At 44.2% G+C, this 22,141-nt stretch overlaps 1 protein-coding gene across 4 annotated transcripts in view; it reads left to right on the forward strand.

Annotated features, from left to right (window-relative positions):
• Positions 1–6,356: 6,356 nt before the first annotated feature.
• Positions 6,357–22,141, forward strand: part of IL17REL (interleukin 17 receptor E like) — a 77,410-nt gene continuing 61,625 nt past the window's right edge. For 3 of the 4 annotated variants that reach the window (XM_084613577.1, XM_084613578.1, XM_084613580.1), the window contains exon 1: positions 6,357–6,489. In XM_084613577.1, the coding sequence (XP_084469703.1) occupies positions 6,388–6,489 (102 nt within the window). In that variant the 5' untranslated portion in view covers positions 6,357–6,387. Of the gene's footprint in view, positions 6,490–11,796; positions 11,857–22,141 lie in introns of those variants that run through there. The other variant, XM_084613579.1, reaches the window with a different exon arrangement.

Raw genomic sequence — 22,141 nt, forward strand, 5'->3', positions numbered from 1 at the left:
ATGGTGCTTTAGTGCTCTTCCATGGTCCACATGTCTGATAAGTCAGCCAAGGTGAACCAGTTAAACCTGCCATTTACTATTAGTGGCAAAATGATTCTATATTCTTAGCTTTTCTTCCTGAATTGACCAAGGAATGGACCTCATCTGTGATCCATAGAATAACCTATCTTCCAATGGTGGGCTGTGGACCCTTTAAAGATGTCTAGCTGACAGACGCCTGTTCCATTTGTCAGTCAGGAAAGAATCCACCCTATATGTAGAGCGTCTTGGGGATTCCTCAGGGAGTATCTCTACAATACCTGTCAGAATCCAGTTCCCACTTTGTCGGAAATAGCCAGTGCAGAATTCCTAAGAAGGTATTCCAGAACCAGGGGCTTAAAATCAGAATTAGCCTCTACATCTCCAAAGCTCAGGAGGAACAAAGAATTTCATATAATCAAAATGTAAAACGTACGGGATAGTAACTGCCTGTTATACCAATCAATTCATCTTGCTGCTACTGCAGGGTTTGTTATTCCAGTACATTTTCTAGTGTTTTGTTCAATCTGTTTTAAAAGTCAGGAGGGGTTGGTTCCACCACTACCCCCAAGAATAGGTCCAGTGGTTTTTGTGATAGTTCTGGCACCTTGTTTGAGTGACAAGGGTACAGCCCACTTGACTGTGACTGATCTTTATTAACTGTCAGTCGTGACATAGCCCAGCGTTACAGGAAGTTTTATTCCTATCACCCAGCAGGGTCAGTATGTTCTGACTCTAGTGGCTGCTCATACAGTTAGGATCAAGTTTCAAATGGCTGAATAAATCTATTTCAGTTAACTGTCTGAGACAGAGAATGTGTGGGGGGAGGCTCACAAGGCCCTTGAAAAATGCTGGCAATCTGATTTGTGTTTACACATTCCAGGTTGTGAAATACTGACCTCCTCTAGAGACTTTTTTTTTTCCTACCCAAACTATTGAAGGTGCCAGATTCACCCTTTTCATGCAAAAAAGCAAGCGGGGTGAATAGAAGATGATAAATGCTAGTCTTTAATGAAAACAACTTGTATTTGCAATAAAAGCAGCAGATACTGGGTGGGACTGCAGGGAAAAGAGAGCCTATGTATAAGACATGCTATAGAAATGTCCAAGACCAAGCAAATCATCTGGGAACCATAATTTGAGCCGATGTGAATGATCCCAATTTACCAAGTACAGACATCCTTTAAGGTCACCTGATATCAGAAGAGACATGCAAACAGACTGCATTAATAAATATGAGAATGGTAATCTTGAAACCCAGTAAAGAGAGTATCCTGTATGTGACAAGATGCTGAGTGAGAAGCACTTAATCAGCCCCTATCAAGGGGAATGGATTGGGGCTGGTTGGATAGCCCTGTTGGACAGCGCCTGTCAGCCTCATTAGCCAGTTTGGGAGGAAGCTACAGGAAGTGGGGAAGAGAAAGGCCAGGCACAGAGGGAGGTGGGAGCCAGGAGCCTTCTGCTCTGTTGCTGGCCAGGCCTACATTTGGCAAAGTTGGCTGCAAAACCTGTACATAGGTGGAAAGTGGTGGTGGGAAAACAACTGTAAATAAAGAACACTGGTATTGCATCAAGCTGAGGCTTTCCTGACTGATCAGAGAGGGCAACAGGGGCCAAAATCAGAGGGGCCCAGCGTGTGCCTCACTTATACTGTAATATGTAAATGATCGACCAGAATGGTACAAAATATGGTCAGCTGACTAGGATTGAAATGTGCACCAAAACCACCTGCAGTGTTTTTATATGAGGTTAGATGATCACCTCTCACTCAGGCCCCTTTTACACCATGTAAAAGGGCTGGAGTGGCATAAGGGGGTCCTAAAAGCCACATATCCAGCTAGGGAGGATTCCCCCTGCACAAGCTCTGTGTAAGGCTGCCTTCTGACATGCAAACCCTTGCTTAGGGGCCACAGCACATGGTGCTGCAAAGGTTCTAGGCAGTGCAGTGGATCATAGGACCCTGAGGTGCTGCTGTAATTTAGACAAGCTCGTAGGATTATTTAAATTATGCTGGGGGTGGGAGGTCTCCATCCCACAAAACAGTCCAGGATTGGGAGGGCACAAAGGTGACTGCAAACCAGCTTAGCTCCCCCTGCCTCTGGGCTGCAAGTCCTACATTGCACCCAGAATATTTTTGGTGTACTGTCAGCTCTGCGATGGTGTTTTTATTGATGGACATGTGTTGTCTAATTTGAAATATGAACACATGGAAATGAAAAAGTATAAGTCTATTAGCAAGACAAAGGGAAGAAAGATCATATCCAAAAGATTGGTTCAGAAACAGATCTCTCTGACAGTTTCCCCACACTCAGTAATGAAAATCCACTGCCCAGATCATAAGGATTCCAGTAAACGCACATTGCCAGTATTATACCAGTAGATCATTATGTATGTATCACATGTAAGTCCTAATTTGCATTTATTGTGGCCTGTGACAAGTTGGGGGCTCTATACAACTTATGAATTCTGAATGATATTCTAGAATCATAGATTTTAAGGTCAGAAGGAACCATTAAGATCATCTAGTCTGACCTCCTGCACAACGCAGGCCACAGAATCTCACCCACCAACTCCTGTAACAAACCCCTAACTTATGTCTGAGCTATTGAAGTCCTCAAATCATGGTTTAAAGACTTCAGGGTGCAGAGAATCCTCCAGCAAGTGACCCATGTCCCACGCTGCAGAGGAAGGCGAAAAACCCCCATGTCCTCTGCCAATCTGCCCTGGAGGAAAATTCCTTCCCGACCCCAAATATGGTGATCAGCTAAACCCTGAGCATGTGGGCAAGACTCACCAGCCAGACACCCAGGAAAGAATTCTCTGTAGTAACTCAGATCCCTCCCCATCTAACATCCCATCACAGGCCATTGGGCATATCTATCGCTAATAGTCGAAGATCAATTAATTGCCAACATAAAATTACTGTGTTATGAAAAGCCTGTATATGTGTAGATCCACCATTGCTGAGAGGATGTGCAGCAGGTACACTCCAGACTGAGGACAATGAGAAGGGACTTAATATTTAATGATTTTGCTTTGACCACAATGGTTATGAGTAAGAACCACTGATCTGAAGAGAAAATCTGAAGACACTGATCTGTCTGAAGGGGGGGTGAGGTGGGAGGAGAGGAGAGTGGTGGGAAGTTACCAAAAGACAGAACCAAAGGTCCAGGTGTTGGAAGTGAGGGTGTATAAATAAGGAGAGCCATATTGGGCAGCTGAGAGGATGGTCACAGAGGATGAGTAAGAAGTCTCCATGATGAAGCAGCAATCCAGCATGTAGCAGCTTCATGAGGCAGGGGACCTTACCTGCTTTCCTCAATCCACATGGTCTTCCAAGGGAAGAGTAAGGTAGTGAGGGGCACTACATCAAAAATGTTTGTTTTCTAAATTATCTGTACTCTCTCATGCTTCATTTGATTAAGTAAAGGAAAATTAGGTTCTTAGAATCTGTGTGAAGTGTGTGTGAGTGTTTTATATGCTTCAGAATTATCACAGCCCTCCAAGAGAGCTAAACAGTAAACCACAAAGCTTACACCTTAGGGTGGAGCTCTGGGAGAGGTGTGTTTGAATGTGAGCAAATCTGCAGGAAACCATTGCACCCAGGGGCTTGGCAGCAGCACTATGGACTCTAGCTCTCAGAAAGCAGTGTTAGATGGCAGGTCTGCACCTCAAGACCCCAACAATAGGGCAGTAGCTGGACTTCGTTCAGGCTCCAAAGGCGAAAACACCTTGGGGGGATCTAGGGATACCGAGGCTTGTATTCACCTCACAGCAGTAGTCTGATGGGTGGCCAGCAGGGGGTGCCTGATCAGATCTGTGACATGCACCCCATTCCTGGAAGAGCCACGAGTCCGCACTGGCACCAATACATGACTGCTCCTATGTACAGAGGGGAAAATTAAATCTTGCCTTGGGCAAGCTACAGAAAGTGGTTAGCTGACTATATGCATTGGAATGACTCAGTTTCTCGTGCTTGTTGAATGGGGCCATAGAACTCCTCAGCTTCTGTTGATGTGGAAGGCAAGTGCCCTATGCAGGGGAGGTACTGAGCTCTCTTGAAGCCAGCCATCATTGAGAAACCTGGCTGTTGAAGCAGAAGTTTCGCCTTTCTTCGCTTATGGAAGGGAACTGAGGGCTTGTCTATACTTATAGCTAAATTGGTACTGCTGCAGCTGTGTCGATTTTAGTGGGTCTGGTGAAGACAAGCTAAGTTCATGGCAGAGCACTCTCCTGTTGACTTCTGTACTCCACCTCCCCGGAAACATAAGGTAAGTAGGTAAGAGAGCGTCGCCCATCGACATAGCACGGTGTAGACTCTGCTGTAAGTCGGCCCAAGTTACGTCAACTTCAGTTACATAACAGTTATAACCTATGTAACTGAAGTAGCGTAACTTAGGTTGACTTTCAGGGCTGGTCTACACTAAAGCTGCGAGAACACAAAGTGACCTCTGTCTCCATTGCCTTCTTTGAGCAATAGAGGCCTCTCTAAAGAGGTTTCCCAGTGTAGGGAATGTCCTTGAGCTTTTCTTGGTCAAACCTAGAGTCCTGCAGCCTACCAGACCTGCAGGTGACAACATCTGTCTGTCTTAAGTACTTATATGGCACTCATCACCATAGTATCTGAGCATTCTCAATCTTTAATGTCCATATCCTCACAACAGCCCTGTCAGGTAGGGTAGTGCTATTAATCCAATTTTTTGTTTTAAACGAATAGGGAACTGAGGCACAGAGAGACTAATTAATTTGCCCAAGGTCACACAGGAAGTCTGTGGCAGAGTAGGGAATTTAATCCAGGTCTCCCAATTCCCAGGCTAGTGCCACTGGACTATCCTTCCTCTGAGGAAGCAGCCCTCACTATTTATTACTTGCACCAAAGGCCATCCCACATCCAGTGCTGGTCAAGCCCTATATTTTTGAACTGGGATAGGTATCTTACTAGAACAGAGGCTTTTTCTCTCAAAACTAAACCTCCCCTTTGGGTATGAAGGCCGGGTAGTGTGTACAGCATAAATGGCTGTAGCTGAGCTCTAGTAAACCTTCTGACAAAATTAATCCCAGCTCTAAAGCTTAGTCTGAGTGTTGGTGGATGTCAGCGACCTCACCCACTAAGCTCTCCTATTGGGGCACATGGTAGGAAATTAAGGGAGGCTATATTGCTCTCAATTACATTTTAAAAGGGCCACTGAGGTGTTATGCACCTTAACCAGTGGCCCAAAACAGAATGCAAGGACTTGGCAACCCTATTGAACAGGCTTCCTTATCCAGGGGCATCTCTGCTGTTGTCCTTGTAGATACATGGGCAGGTATTAACTTTAAATCTGCCACTTTGGCCAGCTTTGTAGGGAAACTTGATCTTTTGCATGTGGTGTTGCTGTCCTGCTGCTCCCCTGCAGTGAAGGTACACTTAGCATCAGAAAAGTTTTCCAAACAGTGCCACTGTCATCCTGATGACCCTGCTTCCATTCAGCTTGCCCTCACTGCACAGCAGTGCCAAGAAAGGCGTTCCTGCGCCCTTTGTTAAACTGAAGCACTATTTAGGCATCATGACTCACCTAAGATCTGCTTTCAGAGTTGGGGAAGTGGGTGCACCTCCTAATTTTGTGTAAAACCTGAAATGTTGAACACAGAAGGTAGAATAAAACGTTTCTACTAAGGGCAAATAGTACTTACACTAAATTCAAAGCTCACATTTCTTTGGTGAAAAAAGGTCTGTCTTTCCCAATGAAGGGAAGCAAGAATCAGTCTTGTGATGCTATTGTTCCATTGTGCTATGTCACTTGAGGAATCAGACTATCGGAGGGATTGTCTAACTACCCTGTTTCTCTGATTTCTACACATTGGAAGTCTCTGCTCATGGAAAACTCAAGAATAGAATAGGAAAGAGTGTTGCAGGTCAGGATGGCATTGTATTAACAGTGACCTTGCACAGTGACATCCCACATTCTGTCTGTCAGTAGCTGATGTTAGTCCTTAATTTTCATGAGTATCATATTTACTTACACACACATTCTACAAGGAACAAATTTTCCAATACTCATTAAATGTAAGATACTGAAATCCAGAAGGAAGGTGTTTGCTGTGATTATCCAGATCTGAAAGTGTATTTCACTAGCTTTCACTAAAGAACATAAGTTTCTAATTGTGAGTAAAGCTTACTTCATAGACAACCAGCACATTTCGCTACATTAGAAACACTTTGAAATGTTGATTTGCAGGAGGAGGAGGATCTTAGCTCAGAGGTACTGTGGGTGGGACTAATTCATATCACAGTATTTAAGTTTTGGCATGAGAGAGAGTTGTCAGAGTAGAAGGTCTATTTCTAAAGGATAAATTGAAGAGTGAGGGTGGTTTTTTTTTCAATTTAAGATGCTAGCAGTTGATATTCAGATTCTTCTTGTAATAATTTTGGGGACTTCTGATTGCCAGATAATCCCCAGGATTGAAGAATGTCGACTCTCATGTTCTCAGGTAAACTACAATTTGTTTGTAGCTGTTATCTATGAATGTAATAGTTATATGCCACTACGATATTTATAAATGACATTTGTATTTATTTGCGTGGTTTGTCTTTGAGTATTCATAGTATCAAAACAGGAATTAAAATGTTCAAGCCTTCCTTAGACATCATTTTTATATTGCTGTAATTTTGGACTGAGTAAAACAATACGATATGACAAAGATGACAGTATATAGGAATACATCAGAAAGAAACTTTATCTTATGTACTTGGAGGTCAGAAATAAAAAGTATTTTATTTGTGGCCATTATTTTGGGGATTAAATTCTTACTATAACTGCAAGTTTTACAAGAACTGAGGGTGGTGCGATATTCAAGTGTCTAAATATCTTCGGAGCACAAATTCCATTGACTTGTGATGAATTGGAAAGTTTGAAGATGAAGAGTAAAACCTGTTTGCTAGGAGGTGCAAATGTGACTCCTAATTTTCATGAGTTACATGTGTGCACAGAAGAGAGAATGAACCACGTCATTTCTTAAAGGGAATTGAATTTTGTATTTTTTCATATATTCCCACATGGGGGCAGTATAGAGATGTTCTGGTTTATAATAATTCCTGACAACTAATAACAGAAATAATAAAACAAATCACTGAATAACTTATCTAAAGTTTAAACTAAAAAAAATTCAAAAATAAGGATGCTGTGATTTTGCTATCTTAATAGAAGTCCGTCTTGACATGAAATATTTAGCTGCTATTAAGAAGTGGAAGTGATGGTATGAAACAACAGTTTGGCTACATGTACAGAGTTCTGCTTGAGAATGTCATGGGATTGTGAAGCCCTTAGGGGCTGGATTGAGACATATCCTAAAAAGCTGCTTCAATGTGGCTGGACTGTACAGATATTACAAAAGCATGGGCTTGCGTACCATGATGAGCTGCCAAAATCTTAACAACCGGTTCCCTCCTCACCTCCTCATCCTCATGACCCACCCCCCGGGACTCCTGCCCCATCCAACCCCCCACGTTTCTTGACGTTCCCCTTCCCCAGGACCCCCTCCCCTGTCCCCTGACTGCCCCCAGAACTGGGCAGGAGGGTCTCGTGGGTCACTGTAGTGGGTGCCCACCCTGCCCCTAAGAGCCAGAGGGACCTGCCGGGGGGCGAGGTGGGGAGTCCCGGCGGTGCTTACCTGGGGCAGCTCCCAGGAAGCATCTGGCAGGTCCCTCTGGCTCCTAGGGGCGGGGAAGCGTAGCTGGGGGGCAGCAGGCAGAGCGGCCGCTCCCCCCACTGATCACATCAAAAGTGGTGCCTTAGGCGCCGACTCTGTGGATGCTCCGGGGCTGGAGCACCCAGGGGGAAAATTTGGTGGGTGCAGAGCACGCACCGGCAGCTTCCCCCCCCCCCCCGCGCCCGGCCCCGGCTCACCTCACCTCCGCTCTGCCTCCACCCCGAATGCACTGGCCCGCTCTGCTTCGCCGTGCCCCCGCCGCTTCCCGCGAATCAGCTGTTTGGGGTGGGCCAGGGAGCTGCTGGTGGGTGCTCTGCACCCACCAAATTTTCACCTTGGGTGCTCCAGCCCTGGAGCACCCATTGAGTCGGCGCCTAAGGCGCCACTTTTGGCCGGTTGTTAAATTTAGAAGCCCTTTTAGAACTGGTTGTTCCTCGTGGAACAATAGGTTCTAAAAGGGCTTCTAAATTTAACAACCGGTTCCAGTGAACCGGTGCGAACCGGGTCTAGCTCATCACTGCTTATATATATTAAATGTATGCCACAGTAGTTTGTTTTAAATTTTGATAGGCTGACTATACAGTAGACTATATCAATACTAAAGAGATGAGCAACATAGAAATGCCTGGAAGATTAAATATGTTGTTACGAGTAAAATAATAAAAAGGTATATTTACATTTTCATGTGTTTTGTGTTCATGAATTCAGATCATATGTGATTCCGATGTGCTTAAATATTATTTTACCACTGTGTTTTATTGTTCTGGAAATAGAAGAACCCTTGCTATATTTTGTCCATGCGTTCATGAAGTTTTATATATTTAAAGCCTATCAAAATATTTTAAAAATCACATGGGAGGCCTGATTTTCCTTTACACTAAGGCTCGTTTACATATCTCTGGCGGAGTAAAGATACCTTAAAGTGGGTGTAAATTACACTGATATTTTGCACTCACTTTAAGACTTTTACCCTGCCCGAGTATAAATGAGAATCAGATCCATGGTATGTATAATAATAATAGCACTTCGTCTTCAAAATATTATCCAAACGTTTTCTAGTTCTGAAGGCTAGGATAATTTTTAAAATATAGAGTATACTTTTGTTAATTATGCATACTAAAATAGTTTACTCTGATACAACAGAACCAACTGTAAAGTAACCTGAAATGCTTAAAAATATGACTGTGTACATGTTCTGCATGTAATTTTTCTGCTGTATTTAGTAGAATCCTGAATTCATCAATTAATTTCAACAGAAAGATGTTTTCTTTCTGTGAAAGATAATTATCCCAGTAGGACCAATTGGCCCAGACTTTCTCCTATAGTGTAAAGCTTATATATAGCATTTTCAACCTGCTGCAAGGAGTTTTTGCTGCAGGATGCACACTGATGTTGGAAAGTTTCCTGAGCATCTTGTTAGACCAAATCCTCTTGCTCTTTTCATTTGAATATTTTTTCTGCCTCAAACACACTTCCACTGGCATTGCCTTAAATGGGAGCAAGTTCCCTCCTGTGGAAACCTGAGTAAACTGGCTTTACATGGGACACTTACGGGGGGATAACATACACCCTTGAATCTACGAGCAGGTCCAAGGTTCAGCTCAGCACCTCCCTCCATGGCTGCTAATCATGGGTAGAAGGTGAATCCCCACTTTGGGGAGGCAAGCTCACGAGCCCTGCCCCTTCCACCCAAGGCCCTGCCCCCCCGCCCACAGGACAGAACCCCCTTCCCACCATATAAAAGGAGAAACCCTGACTCTGAGGGGCCCCCCCACGACCGAAGAAGCCCTGGCCTCCCTGCCCCGCCCGCCCCAGCCATATCAGGCCAAGTTGCTGCTGCTGCTCCCCAACCCACCGCCTCCCCCCGGAGTGCTAGGCTGAGCCACCGACCTCCCCTCCTCTGACAGCCTCCCTCCGCCCAGTGCCAGGCAAGGCTGAGCCGTCTGCCTCCCCTAATGCCGGGCAGGGCCGAGCCGCTGGCCCTCCCGCCAGAGTCGGGCCAAGTTGAACCGCCATCCCCCTAGCGCCAGCTCCTCTTGCCCCTGAAGGCCCTGCCCCCTTGCCAAGCCACCGGCCCCAGCACCTGGCCAAGCCTGCTCAGTCCACCAGCCGCTGGCTCTCCACGTCCCTCCTTACTCCCCTGTCCCAAGGAGGAGGGACGTGGTGATCAGCAGGGACGGGGTGGACGTGTGGAGTGGAGAAGGCGGTGGGGGTCTCAGAGAAGGGCCGGGGCCACTGCAGCCCAGGTGTCCAGCAGCAGGTCGGCGGCAGCTCCAGGGAAGGCAAGGCCGTCCCTGGTTTATTATACCCACCACCCATGCTGTTAATTATGCCACAAACTAGTGAATTTAAAAAAGGCCATGTGGGACTTGGCCTTTGAGGCTAGCAATTTGCAGGATCAGGCCCTTAATCAGACACCATTGATTAAAAATCCACATCTGTACATTTTTTTAACCTGCTATTGTTAGAAGTAGCATCCATAGAATCATGGAAATGCAGACTGGAAGGGACTTTGAGAAGTCATTAAGTCCAGCCCCGGGGGCTGAGGCTGGATCAAGTAAACCTAGAATATCCCTGATAGGGGTTTGTCCAACCTGTCCTTAAAAACCTTCAAAGATGGGGATTCCATAACATCCCTTGGAAGCCTATTCCAGAGCTTATCTACCCTTATAGTCAGAAAGCTTTTTCTCATATCTAACCTAATTCTCCCTTGCTGCAGATTAAGCCCATTACTTCTTGTCCTACCTTCAGTGGACATGGAGAACAATTGATCACCATCCTTCTTCATAAGAGCCCTTAACATATCTGAAGATTGTTATCAGATCTCCCTTCAGTTTTTTTTTCTCAAGACTAAACCTGCCCAGTTTGTTTAATCTTTCCTCATAAGTCAAGCTTTCTAAACCTTTTGTCATTTTTTCTGCTCTCTGGACTTTCTCCTATTTGTCCACATTTCCTAAAGTGAAGTGCCCATAACTGGAAGCAGTACGCCAGCTGAGACCTCACCAGTGCCACAGAGAGCAGAACAATTTCTTCTGGTGTGTCACATACCAAACTCCTATTAATACACCTCAAAATGATATTAGCTTTTTTCGCAGCTGCATCATATTCAATTTGTGATCCACTATAACACCCAGATCTTTTTCAGCAGTCCAATTACCTAACCAGCTATTCCCCATTTTGTAGATGGGCATTTGATTTTTCCTTCCTAAGTGAAGTACTTCGCACTTGTCTTTACTGAAGTTCATCCTGCTGAATACCTACCAATTTGCCAAGATGACGAGAACTAAGATTATGGAAAAATATTGTTTTTTCTCTATGTGCATTTGACACCATTTATTATGATTAGTTTCACTGTTTCCTCGGTATGGATAGTTTCTTCCCCTGATGTTTGTGTGGATCTTTCACAAGCAACAGGGAAGGGTATTTAAAAAAATACAAAAATGCAATTGCAAAACCACAAAAATTGGCAGGGGGATTCAGGAACCTGAAACTACTTTTCAGTAGTTTTGGTAGTTGACTAGATTTCAGCGTGACTATGTCTCTGAAATATTTCTAAGCTGTTCTGAGATCCTTTGGGAGATATGGCAAAAGAGCAAAGTATTGTTTTTACTTATTAAGAGGGATATGACAATTATCTGTTTTGAGGTAAGTGATGCTGAAAACACACTGTAATGGCAGTTTTGGATTTTGATTTTATTACCATTTATTTAATCACTATCCTTTTACAATAGATATAAGGCACCACCCATTGTTGGAGATATTCCATGTTTCATAATTACTGTGTCATATTAAAAATGCTGTATGCCACCTGGATCCCAGAAATATAAATGTAAAAGGACACTGCATATTTTTCAAATGTGAGGTGATAGATGTGCATAGCAGGGGATTATAACTCCCAGTACCCTCCTTCCCTTGGCACAGCCCCTTACTCTGGGCTAAGCAGGGACCACGTTTCTCATCAGCCCCTTTATCACAGCACATCCCTTTCCCCTGGTGGTAAGGGGAAAGGTCCCTCTTCAGGAAGTGGCTACGTTGTGTTTGGGAGTGGGAGCCATACGGCAGCAGGGAGCTGCAGAGAAGTCCCAGGAACTGTGGACAAAGCTGCATGTGGAGCAGGCTGTGAGTGCCGGACATCACAGCTGGGTGCAGGTCTGTGTGGGATTTATGGGGGAACAGCAGTGGCTGGGCAGGGACCCAGTGCAAAGAGGCCCCAAAGGGAAACACTAACTAAGCCTGACTTGCCACAAATACGATTTGCTTGAATAGAGAGTGGACGGGAGAGAGTGCCAAAGGTGGTAGGCCAGAAGAGCCCTGGCCCTCCATTGGACTGCCCTAGGAACCCAAACAGGAACGGTCATTGCTCACTTTGAATTGTGACTGTCAAAGCTCATGTTCTTGGAGTATTTGCAACCTTTCCCCAGGGGGGCTGGAACAATTTGTATAGTGGGGGTGCTGAGAGCCATTGAACCAAACTGTAAACATTGCATATAATGGAAACCACTTCAAGCCAGGGGGTGTTCCAGCACTCCCCACACTCGTAGTTCCAACACCTATGCCTTTCCCCTTTCCAGCCAGCCCTTTCCCTTAGCCATGTGTCTGAGTGGTTATTGGGACCCACCAGGGCTAGCGCCTACAAGGCCTAGCCGCTGTAGCACCTACAGTGGTTGCCTCCGAGACACAGTAAACCTGGCACACTCCTGGCATCCTAGGTTTGGGGTGCAGAGTAATTATAGTTACATGAACTCTTAAAAAACATAATGAAAATGCTCAGCTGTGGGCTTCCTGCTAGATAAAGGAACAAGTAGGTTTTTGTGGTATATTATGAATGCTCTTTCCTCCCTTGTGTAAAATAGTTTGGCTTCTCAGTTCACATGACTTTCTGGCACTTGAAGGATAAACACAATGGCCCTGCCCTGCATGTGTATGATAATAACTCCTATTGTTATCTAATATGCTTCAACTGTGAAAGTCATAGGGGAATCCCAGACTGTGATTGTAATTGTGTCCACGCCTCAGTAATCTTGCAATGGACAGTGTCTGAAAACTGCACACAGAGAATTAGACTTTTGCCAAATTCTTCTGCTCCACAGTTGGTAAGAATCAGGAGCGTTACATTAAAAAGATACTAAAAACTGAAAAATTTGAAATCATGTTTGTGTTGTCGCAAGTGAGTTGCAGTGATGTGTCCAAAAGTTCACAGGGAGAAGGAAGAAAGGAGGAAGCTTTAAATTCCACTTTGGGATTTCCCTGCAATGATAAAGGTTAAGTGATAGCCAGTGAATCAGGAGTGAGTTCTTTACTTATCTGATACTGCTACAGCCTGTTAACCTCATGCAAAGTTTACTTTAGTGACACTGTGCGCCTTCTTGGAACAAGGTCAGCCCCTCTAATCAAATCAATGTTGTACAAATACCATAATACAGCCCTCGAGCCAGATCTTCAGATGGTATAAGTGGGCATAACTCCATTGTTTGCTATAGTAAGTAATCAACATTTTTAAAAAAAAGCCTTTAAACCCCTAACCATTAAAAGGAATGGAAATGAGAAGCGAGGGTAACATACATAACGAATTACATTCCCTAACAGTTCAGCTGTTCTCTAACAAAAATCTACACTTCTGAAAATCAATCTTAGACATTAAAAATGTAGGCCAGGGATCAGAGACTTATGTGGGGAGACTTACGGCAGCATGGAATGAAAGGAACATGGGGACTATTCAGTGCATGCTTTTTTGTGTGTAAAGTCTGATATTTGGAGGAGTCATTTCACTTAAAATACTTTCTCTGGTGAAACCTTATCTCAGTGGTTTGTGTTAGTTTCCTCGGTTTCCTTTCTTGTGGTGACACCATTTCTGTCTGGCAGCTCAGTGTTTTGAAGTTTAGTGGGTTTAGGTGACTTGGTTCTCCGGCCAATTCATAAAATCCACCCCTTCCAGGGTCCAAGACAGTCCAGTGAAACAATCTTTGTCCTCACTGAGTCACATAGATCAATATTATCAATCCAGCCTCATTGTACACTGACCTGGGCCTTTGCTCCGTCCAGGTAGTGGGGCCCCAATTTAATGAACTGGCTGGTCCAGCCACCAGAGTGCAAGAAAACCCAGGGAGCAGACAGAAGGCCCAATTCTGAGTTCTGGCCACATGCTTGGCTAGCCACATCCCTGCTTCTCGCACAGGCGCTGTTGTTAACCTCTCATAATTTCATCACGAGTAGCAGGAGTTTGGGCTCTGCTGCAGCCAGTCTGGGGATGACAGCACGAGAAGCTCTAATCTTCACAACATTTCCAGCCTTTCTCAGCAGCGCTGCTTTTTTGTCTTCCCCATTTCCCTGCTGCCTGGGGAAAAACAGTCAATCACAGCTGCTGCAGAAGGCAGGCAGAGCTCTCCCCTCCTCCCCAGGAATTGAGAGAGGTGTTTGGGCAGGGAGAGGGACACGGAGCAGCTGATACCATTTTTGCAGTAGAGTAGAGGAAGGAGCAGAAAGAGCCCAGAAGCTGAGGGCTGCTCAGTTGCTCTTGCCTCTCTTGTGAAATATGAGTCAGCTGCTCCCTGCTTCTCCCCCTGCCCGCCCTTTATCTTGCAACCTCTCCGACTGGAGGAGGAGGAGAAGAGCGGTCCCCCAAGCTGTTCCTGGAAGCTGGGAAGACCTTGGAGGTAACGCATCTCAACAGCTGCAGGAGGTGCAGCAGTGCACTGGGGGAAAAGGGGAAATGTGGGGCTGGACACAGAATTGATGTATGTCTGGGGGTGGGTGTGCAGAGTTCATGTGGGACTGGGGGCTGGGAATACAAATTAACTGATGTGGGGCTGGGCATCTCGGAGTTGGGGTAAAATTAATTGTTTGTCGGTTTTGGGCGAAGCTGGAAGTTGTCTCCCATCAGGTGGCATGCAGCATTGCCAACTCTCATGGTGTTTTCGGGAGTGGTGGGATTTCAGAGGGTTCTGCAGCCCATCTCGTGATGACACAAGAAGCTTCAGCCTCCTAGTGAAGTTCAGCCCTGCTGGAAGTCAACAAAATCTCTCTCTTCTGCTTGCTGTTCTCATGGAAGGAGAAGGAGGAGGGTGAGCAAAGAACCCAGCCGCTCACGACAGCTCTGCTCTCTCCTCCCTCCTCCCCTCCTGTGAGAAACCTGGATTAGACAGTGCCCACTCCCCTGCAGCATCCAGCTTGGGAACAGACGGAGTCAGGGCCAGCCCCAGGCCAAATGGTGCCCCAGGTGAGGATCATCTTTGGCACTCCCCCTCCATTTGTTAAACTTTTGAATACCTTATTTTTTATTGCATTTATAGCCCATTTCATGACTTTTATGCACGATTTGCATGCATGATTCATCCCTGTCATATAAGATGATAAATTTGCACACGAGGATCTGTAAATCTGTATGTATGCTATATATAAGCAAATAAAATAAATGTTTCCTCTAAGCTTACAGAAACTTTTTAATTTTAAGAATAACTGAAATGTACTAACATCAAGAAATTGAACTGTGCACGACCATCGGGCGGACCAGTATTAAATAGTGTGACTGTAGGTGACAGCCTTAGAATGTTAACCGTAGTCCTGTAGTTCAAAAGGTCGCTTTTCTCGCCTTTGCCCTCGTGAGCTGAAGCCCAGCGTCAGAGAGATCCAAAGACTGGCCAATGGCATTTTCAAGCGATAAAATAGCAAGCGATGTCAGTCTGTCGTCGGCCATCATTGACTGAAGATACGTTTTAATGAGCCTGAGCTTTGAAAAGCTGCACTCGCCACTCGCGATTGTGACCAGCACCACGAGTGGGATCCTCAAAGCTACCCGCACTTTAGGAAAAGTGTTGCTATCAACAAAAACAGCACCCTGAGCCCGGTGCCCCCCAAGCCCAGCACCCCAGGTGGTCACCTGGGTCACCTGCCCCTAAATCCTGCCCTGGCCAGAGCGTGGTGAAGAGCTCCTGGGAGCTTCTTTTCCCAGCTTGGGAAAGGGGAAAAGGTGACCGTGCTACAGCACCCCCAGGCCTGGGAGAGGAGGATGGGGAACTCCATCAGGAGCAGTGGTGAGTGTGCTGGAAGTTGATGGAGGTGGGAGGGAAGTTTGCCAACAGTCCCTTGATATAAGGGATGTCCCTTATTTAAATAAAAAAGTGCCTGTCCCTTGCTAAATCAGTATGGGGTGCCTTTTCTCCTGTATTTCAACCTGGTGCACAGGGTCGCACCACCACTGAAATTTGGCCTGGGCACCCCTCCATGCCAGGTGGAGAGGCATCTGGACAAAATGTGAGTGGCGTTGCTGGTGGAGGGGTAGCCAGACTAAATGTGAGTGGCGTTGTGACCGGTGCACAGGGTTGCGATGCCATTCAAATTTGACTCAGGTTCCCCTCCGTCATGCCAGAGGTTCTGACTCAGCTCCCGGCATCTGCACAGAACATAAAGAGGAGCTGCAGTGGCTGCCAGGCACAGCACCCGGACCTGGGGAGAAAGAACCCCTAGGAGAAGTGGGGAGAAGAAGGCACTTGTCCCCAAAGGCTCAAGTCAAGACTGGGGACATCTGAGGCTTGTCCAGTATTTTTGAAATACAATGTTGCCGACCATAGTGCGTAGGTGAACTGAAGTGGGGACTGAATTGAGGAAGTGCGGGGGGGGGGGGGGGCTAAACTGATGGTGGGGCCTGGTGGGGGCTGAGCTGATGGGGATGGGGGCTTGTGAGTAGCGCTGCTGGTGGGGGCTGGACTGAAGGGGGTGGGGATGATGGGGGAAGGAGAGGCTGAACTGATGAGGAGGCTGGGTGTGGACAGAATTGAGGGGGACTTAGGAACAGGATTAATTGCTGGGTAGGGAATGGGCAGATGTGGGGGTGAGAGCTCCTGCAGAAGGGGCAAAAATCGCCTTACCTAATGCTTTTGGGATAGTGGGTGACACTAACTGTTGCACACACACTGGAGACGGGCGGGGTAGTTCAAAAATCTAAAGACAGACCAAAAAACCCTCACAATAGAGCTTTTTTTTAAAAAAAAGTTCATGGTTTTTTGGGCCAATCTCATAATTTTCAGGGTTCTGACTCATGGTTTTTGATCTCGTGAGGTTTACAATGCTGAGCATTACACACATTGGTGTAATCTGATCTCAGTTGTGTCGTCTAGCTGGAGTTGCTGCAACGGGGGTCAGAATAGCTTGATTCTATACATTTGTAAGCATTAGTAACTGTAATGCTTTCATATATGTACATTGGAGGTGGGAAGTGGGTTTCAAAAATCAGAAGACAGGCCAAAAAACCACAATTTAATCTTTTTTTAAAAAAAAACCTCTCTTGGTTTTGGGACCAATCTCAAGATTTTGTGAAGTCTGACTCATGAATTTTAAATTTTGAGGCTGGCAGTCCTCAGTGGATTAAGACAAAACTGAATCCCTGATATCAATAGGGAAGTCAAAGGGGGTATGTCTCTTCCTTGAAAGTCACTTGATCTCTGGGAACTACAAGTCCCAGGATGCCATGCTACTAGGGTCCAGGCAGTGCAGGACCAGGTACCTGTCTTTAAGGTACTCAATCACACATAGAGCTGTTCATGTCCAAAGAGCTTGCACACAATTTTATACATCAGCTTTGAGAAAGATAATATCTTTTAGTATTAGAACTGGATGGAAAATTATTGTTTTTCTCATGAAACATTTTTTTTCCATTTTTTTACCCAGCTTTTGTCAAAAAATTGAAAATGTTTTAGAGTTTTGATTCTTGACGAAACCCCAATTTTTTTATGAATATGATTTGTGTGTGTGTGTGTTTCATTTTCTGTTGGAAAATAGTTTTGTTCGAAAATTTGTATGTTTTTGTCCTCTTCGGTGATGGAAACTTCAGTGATGCTCTGGGTGGACTCAGCTGTCTGCTTGTGTGTATCTAATTGCAGAATCAAGGCTTTAAATACGAAAAAACCCTGTAGTCTCTCCATAATCGAGTACACTGCACTTACATAAAGTTATGGCTAAAACATATCCCCTGAAATGCTGAGGAAGATCCAAACTGGACTGGAACTTTGTGGCTAAAGCCGATCCCTGAACTGATACAATAATGTGTGTTGGAACATTCCATTTAACCACTCCACTTAGATTATGAGATTATGGTTCTGACCTTGGATTTACACCAGCGTGAATCCATTGGACCAAATTCTCTAGTCATCTCTGAAGAGGGATTTAAAAGGGATTGGAGTCATCTTCACGGATCATCTGGGCATATACTTAGAGTAGAATGATGAGACGGTCATTCAAGCCATATTTAAGTCTGCTTCATGCTGCTGGAGCATTTCAAGGCAGACATAAGAAGGCTGAGTATCTGGCTGACTATATTCTGACCTTTCAGCATAGGCCAAAGTACTCACCCTTTGAGCTGTGTAGGAGACATACACCCACTTAAGATAGGCATGGCTAGAAACAATAAAAAATCCTCTCAGTCCCCTTAATCATCTAGAGCTTAATTCATACTCTGCAAATGATCTACAATTGTCTAACTTGAAGGAAAAGGTTTCTGTCTAGTTGCCTTGAACTCTCTGTGATAACCTTCAACTAGTTTTGGAAAACTGATTATCTGGAAAAAGAAAAGGAGTACTTGTGGCACCTTAGAGATTAACAAATTTATTTGAGCATACTGATGAAGTGAGCTGTAGCTCACGAAAGCTTATGCTCAAATAAATTGGTTAGTCTCTAAGGTGCCACAAGTACTCCTTTTCTTTTTGCGGATACAGACTAACACGGCTGCTACTCTGAAACCTGTGATTATTTGAAGTTGCCCCTACTTGCCTTCCCTTTTCCAGAAAGTATGAATCACCGGGGCAATATTTCACAGCACTTTCTGTACATTCATTGTCTTCTCTTGAAAAACATTGAGGAAGTAGAATTTATTTCACTAAATACTTTATACTCTCTTCAATTTGTTTTCCCCTTTTATCCCTAAACATGCAAACTTCCTTGTTTTTTTTCCAGCTTCTTCCCCTCCCTGACCTGCTGTTCTCCCTCCTGTTATTGCAGTTACGTCTTTCTACAGACTCATTATTTGCAACAGTTTTTAATTGTCATATCTCTGTTTTGAAACTCTTTTATGCATTTTATAGCCTTTGTTTTAGTATTTCTCATTATATCCTACTGTGCATTCATTGCTTCCTTGTTTTACTCAAGCAGTAGGTGCCCTGTATTTTGTAAAATATTTCTGAATAGTAACTTGGAAAATGTGCATATACAAAAGAACAAGCTTTGTGTTCAGAGGTAGGAGACAGAGGAAGGTTTTAAATTCTCACTAAAACATTCCAGCTAATCAATAGGTAGATTTAGACTACACTTGATGTGACTTACGTCTCTTCAGTTTTTAGCTCAATTATTTTCACAACAGGTCCTTCCAGTAGTCCTTAATGTCATCCATTGGGTAGAGCCAGTGGCTCCACATATACAGTAAAACTGAATAGTGGGGCATTCACCCAACCTTGATATTTAGGGCCTCCCTTATGTTGAGCCAGTTGCCTGTTGTGTATTTATCTGGCTGTTTGAAATAACAATGAGGCACCAATCTTAATGCTCAAGGCACCTATGACACTGAATTATAATACAAAAGATGAATATGTCAAAAAGAAAAATAACCAGCAGCCCCACAAACAAAATGCTAATCAACAAGTAACCATGAAACAAAAATAAGACAAATTCCCCACTTTCCCTCTGCCTGTCCCTTAAGTGATATTCACTTCTTTAAGAGCCTTCTTGGGGAGAGTCTGCTTTGCTGTGTGCCATGAAGGTCAACAAATGCAGGCTGCTGTGGATCAAGGAGAGAGTACATTCCTAACAAAAGAGACCAATATGGAGAATATTCTTCAGAAACCCTGTCAGACTGAGATGGGTCTATCTTAAATTGCCCGTGTAGATCATTTTTAGAGATCAAAATCGTACTCCACCTGGAAACCCACAGGCAGCCAGTTCAAAGCAGGAAGCACTGTTTGAATAAGCTATTACCAGGACATTTGCTTATCAAGCTGGCTGCCACCTTCTGCACAAGCATTAGCTTCCCAATAGATTGAAAGTGCAGCCACAAGTAGAGCCAATGGGATTAACGGCAGAGTAAATTACCACTCAAGGTGAGTAAGAGAGGCAGAATCTTGCTCTTAGGGTAAGTCTGAGATTTTACTTCTTGTGTTGTGTAAGGGACAACTTTTTGTTATGACACCCCAGGAACAGCCCTGGGAAGGAGCTGTGCTTCAAAAAGTTGCACCTCCGTCCTTGTTGCTGAGTGGAAGTAATTTACTGTAGGTCTTCACAGAATGTAGGTTACTTCCCCCACCATGCTGGCTCCACCCCTTCTCTGTCCATTTGCACATGGTGGGGAGTAGCAGTCCTGCTCAGCCTACTGTGTAACCCCACTTCTGGATCAGCGCTCCCGGCAAGCCACGTGCTTAAAACCCCTTTCTATTTCCCTGTGCAGCAACTTAAAAGGAAGTTGCAATCTTGTCCTTAATAATCTGAATAGCGTTTAGTTTGTTAAAGCTCTTTAGGGGAAAAACAAATACTTTCGTGCAGTTCTGAGTTGAAGGAATTGTAGTAGTAAGTGATGGTTCAAAGGCTATATAAGTTAGGTGATATTTTTCCCTGTTTGAGGGTGCAGAAGACCTATAATTATTGAACCATGAATAGCGTATGCATGTGCTGTGAAAATTCCCCTGCACAGCTCTGCCAATGTATCTCAGCCCTGACATGCAGCATCCCTGGTATTTATGTTGAGAAATTGCCAGCTGTGCTTTGCAGTGTCAAATTTAGGTGTGGTTCTGTGATAAGCACCAGAAGAGTTGGGATGAGCCCAGCAAATTCAGTTTCCTTGATGAAAAGAGAACTTGAAGTTAGGTCTCCAAACATAAATGCCTAGAGCACGGATCCATTTCACAATCTCTAACTTCCTGAATTTACCATCTTCTTCTCTCTGAAGTCACCTACTGTTTAACTGACTTAATAATAATTTGTCTTAATACAGGTTTTAGGTTCTTTGGTTAACAAAAATATAGGGAAAGTATTAAAGTTTGCTTTCCATTCCGGGTTATAGTCTAAAACCTGGAGCTGATTTAATCTCAGTTTACAACTGATGGCAAACTTTGGTTTTACGATTGACGTGTCACAATCTACCAGCCACTGCTGGTGCAATACTAAATGCACCTACAGAATTTGCCTTGTTCATGCCATTAGTAACAGTGTTCTCACAGGTCAGTTAAATTCACAGAGGCAAAAAGCTAGTTCTGCATTCGGGGCCTAATCCGAAGAAAGAATTCCACGGATATCAGTGGTCTTTGGATTCAACACTTAATCAGCTAGAGAAGCATGAGTGAAAACAACATGGTGTTTGGTTTTTACGAAGGCCAAACTGTACTGTATAGTAGTGCTTGGCGCCCATTTGTGTGGTACAGAGGCCGTTGTAACATCAGAGTACTAGATACCTTCCATCTGAGACAATTTCAGTCATTCATAGTGGAAAGTGGCAAATTCAAATAGCTAGTAATGCTGTATTAAAGTGCACTGGTCTCATCAGTATACAAGCAATGCTGATGAAAATGTTGCTTAGAGAGAGACTAGTTGTGCCTTTCAAATGGGTGAGCTGGTAAAATTTTTTGACATTCCAGATATGGCGTGACATTGATTTATACCAGCTGAGTATCTGGCCAATTAAGAGCATTTTGGCTGCATTTTGTGCATAGTATATGATTCTGTTTTGTCTGTCATTACTGGTGTCATGTTTCCTAAAATATCAACTCAAATGCTTAGAAAAAGAGGTTGGCACATGCTGTCACTGCAGACAAACCTCTGTCTCCAAACCTCTGTCCCATCAGCAGCTATGGGCACACTACAACGGGCCAGATCCTCACTCCAAATCAGCATCACTCTGTCTGAATTTAAGACACAGTGTCTATCAGTGCCCTTTTTTGTGTTTGTATCACAATATTATCATCACAACATATATTCAGTGCATTTGAAAAAACGCAAGGGGAAAAATATCCCCCCTGGGTGTGATGCCTGAACGCAAAATTGCTTTGACTGGTGTTTCATTTGTGTGACAAATATGCAACACAGCAAAGAAATGCCAGAGGTATAATTACTGTACTTTTACACTCTTTCACAAGCACTCTTCCTCTTAGAATGCGCGCAGTTGCAGTTGTATGAAGAAGGCTCAGGATCATCATTCTCAGCCCCAGGAGCGATTTATGTGGTGGTGTTTCTCATTTTTGGATACAGTTAGGGATGTCAAGCGATTAAAAAATTTAATCACAATAAATTGTGAGATTTAAAAAAATTCATCACAATTAATTGTAGGATTAATCGCACTGTTAAATAATAATAGAATACCATTTATTTAAATATTTTTGGATATTTTCTACATTTTCAAATATATTGATTTCAATCACTGCACAGACTACGAAGTGTATAATGCTCACTTTATATTTATTTTTTA

This window comes from Lepidochelys olivacea, assembly GCF_965140295.1.
Source record: "Lepidochelys olivacea isolate rLepOli2 genome assembly, chromosome: 1".
NCBI classification, from domain to species: Eukaryota; Metazoa; Chordata; order Testudines; family Cheloniidae; genus Lepidochelys; species Lepidochelys olivacea.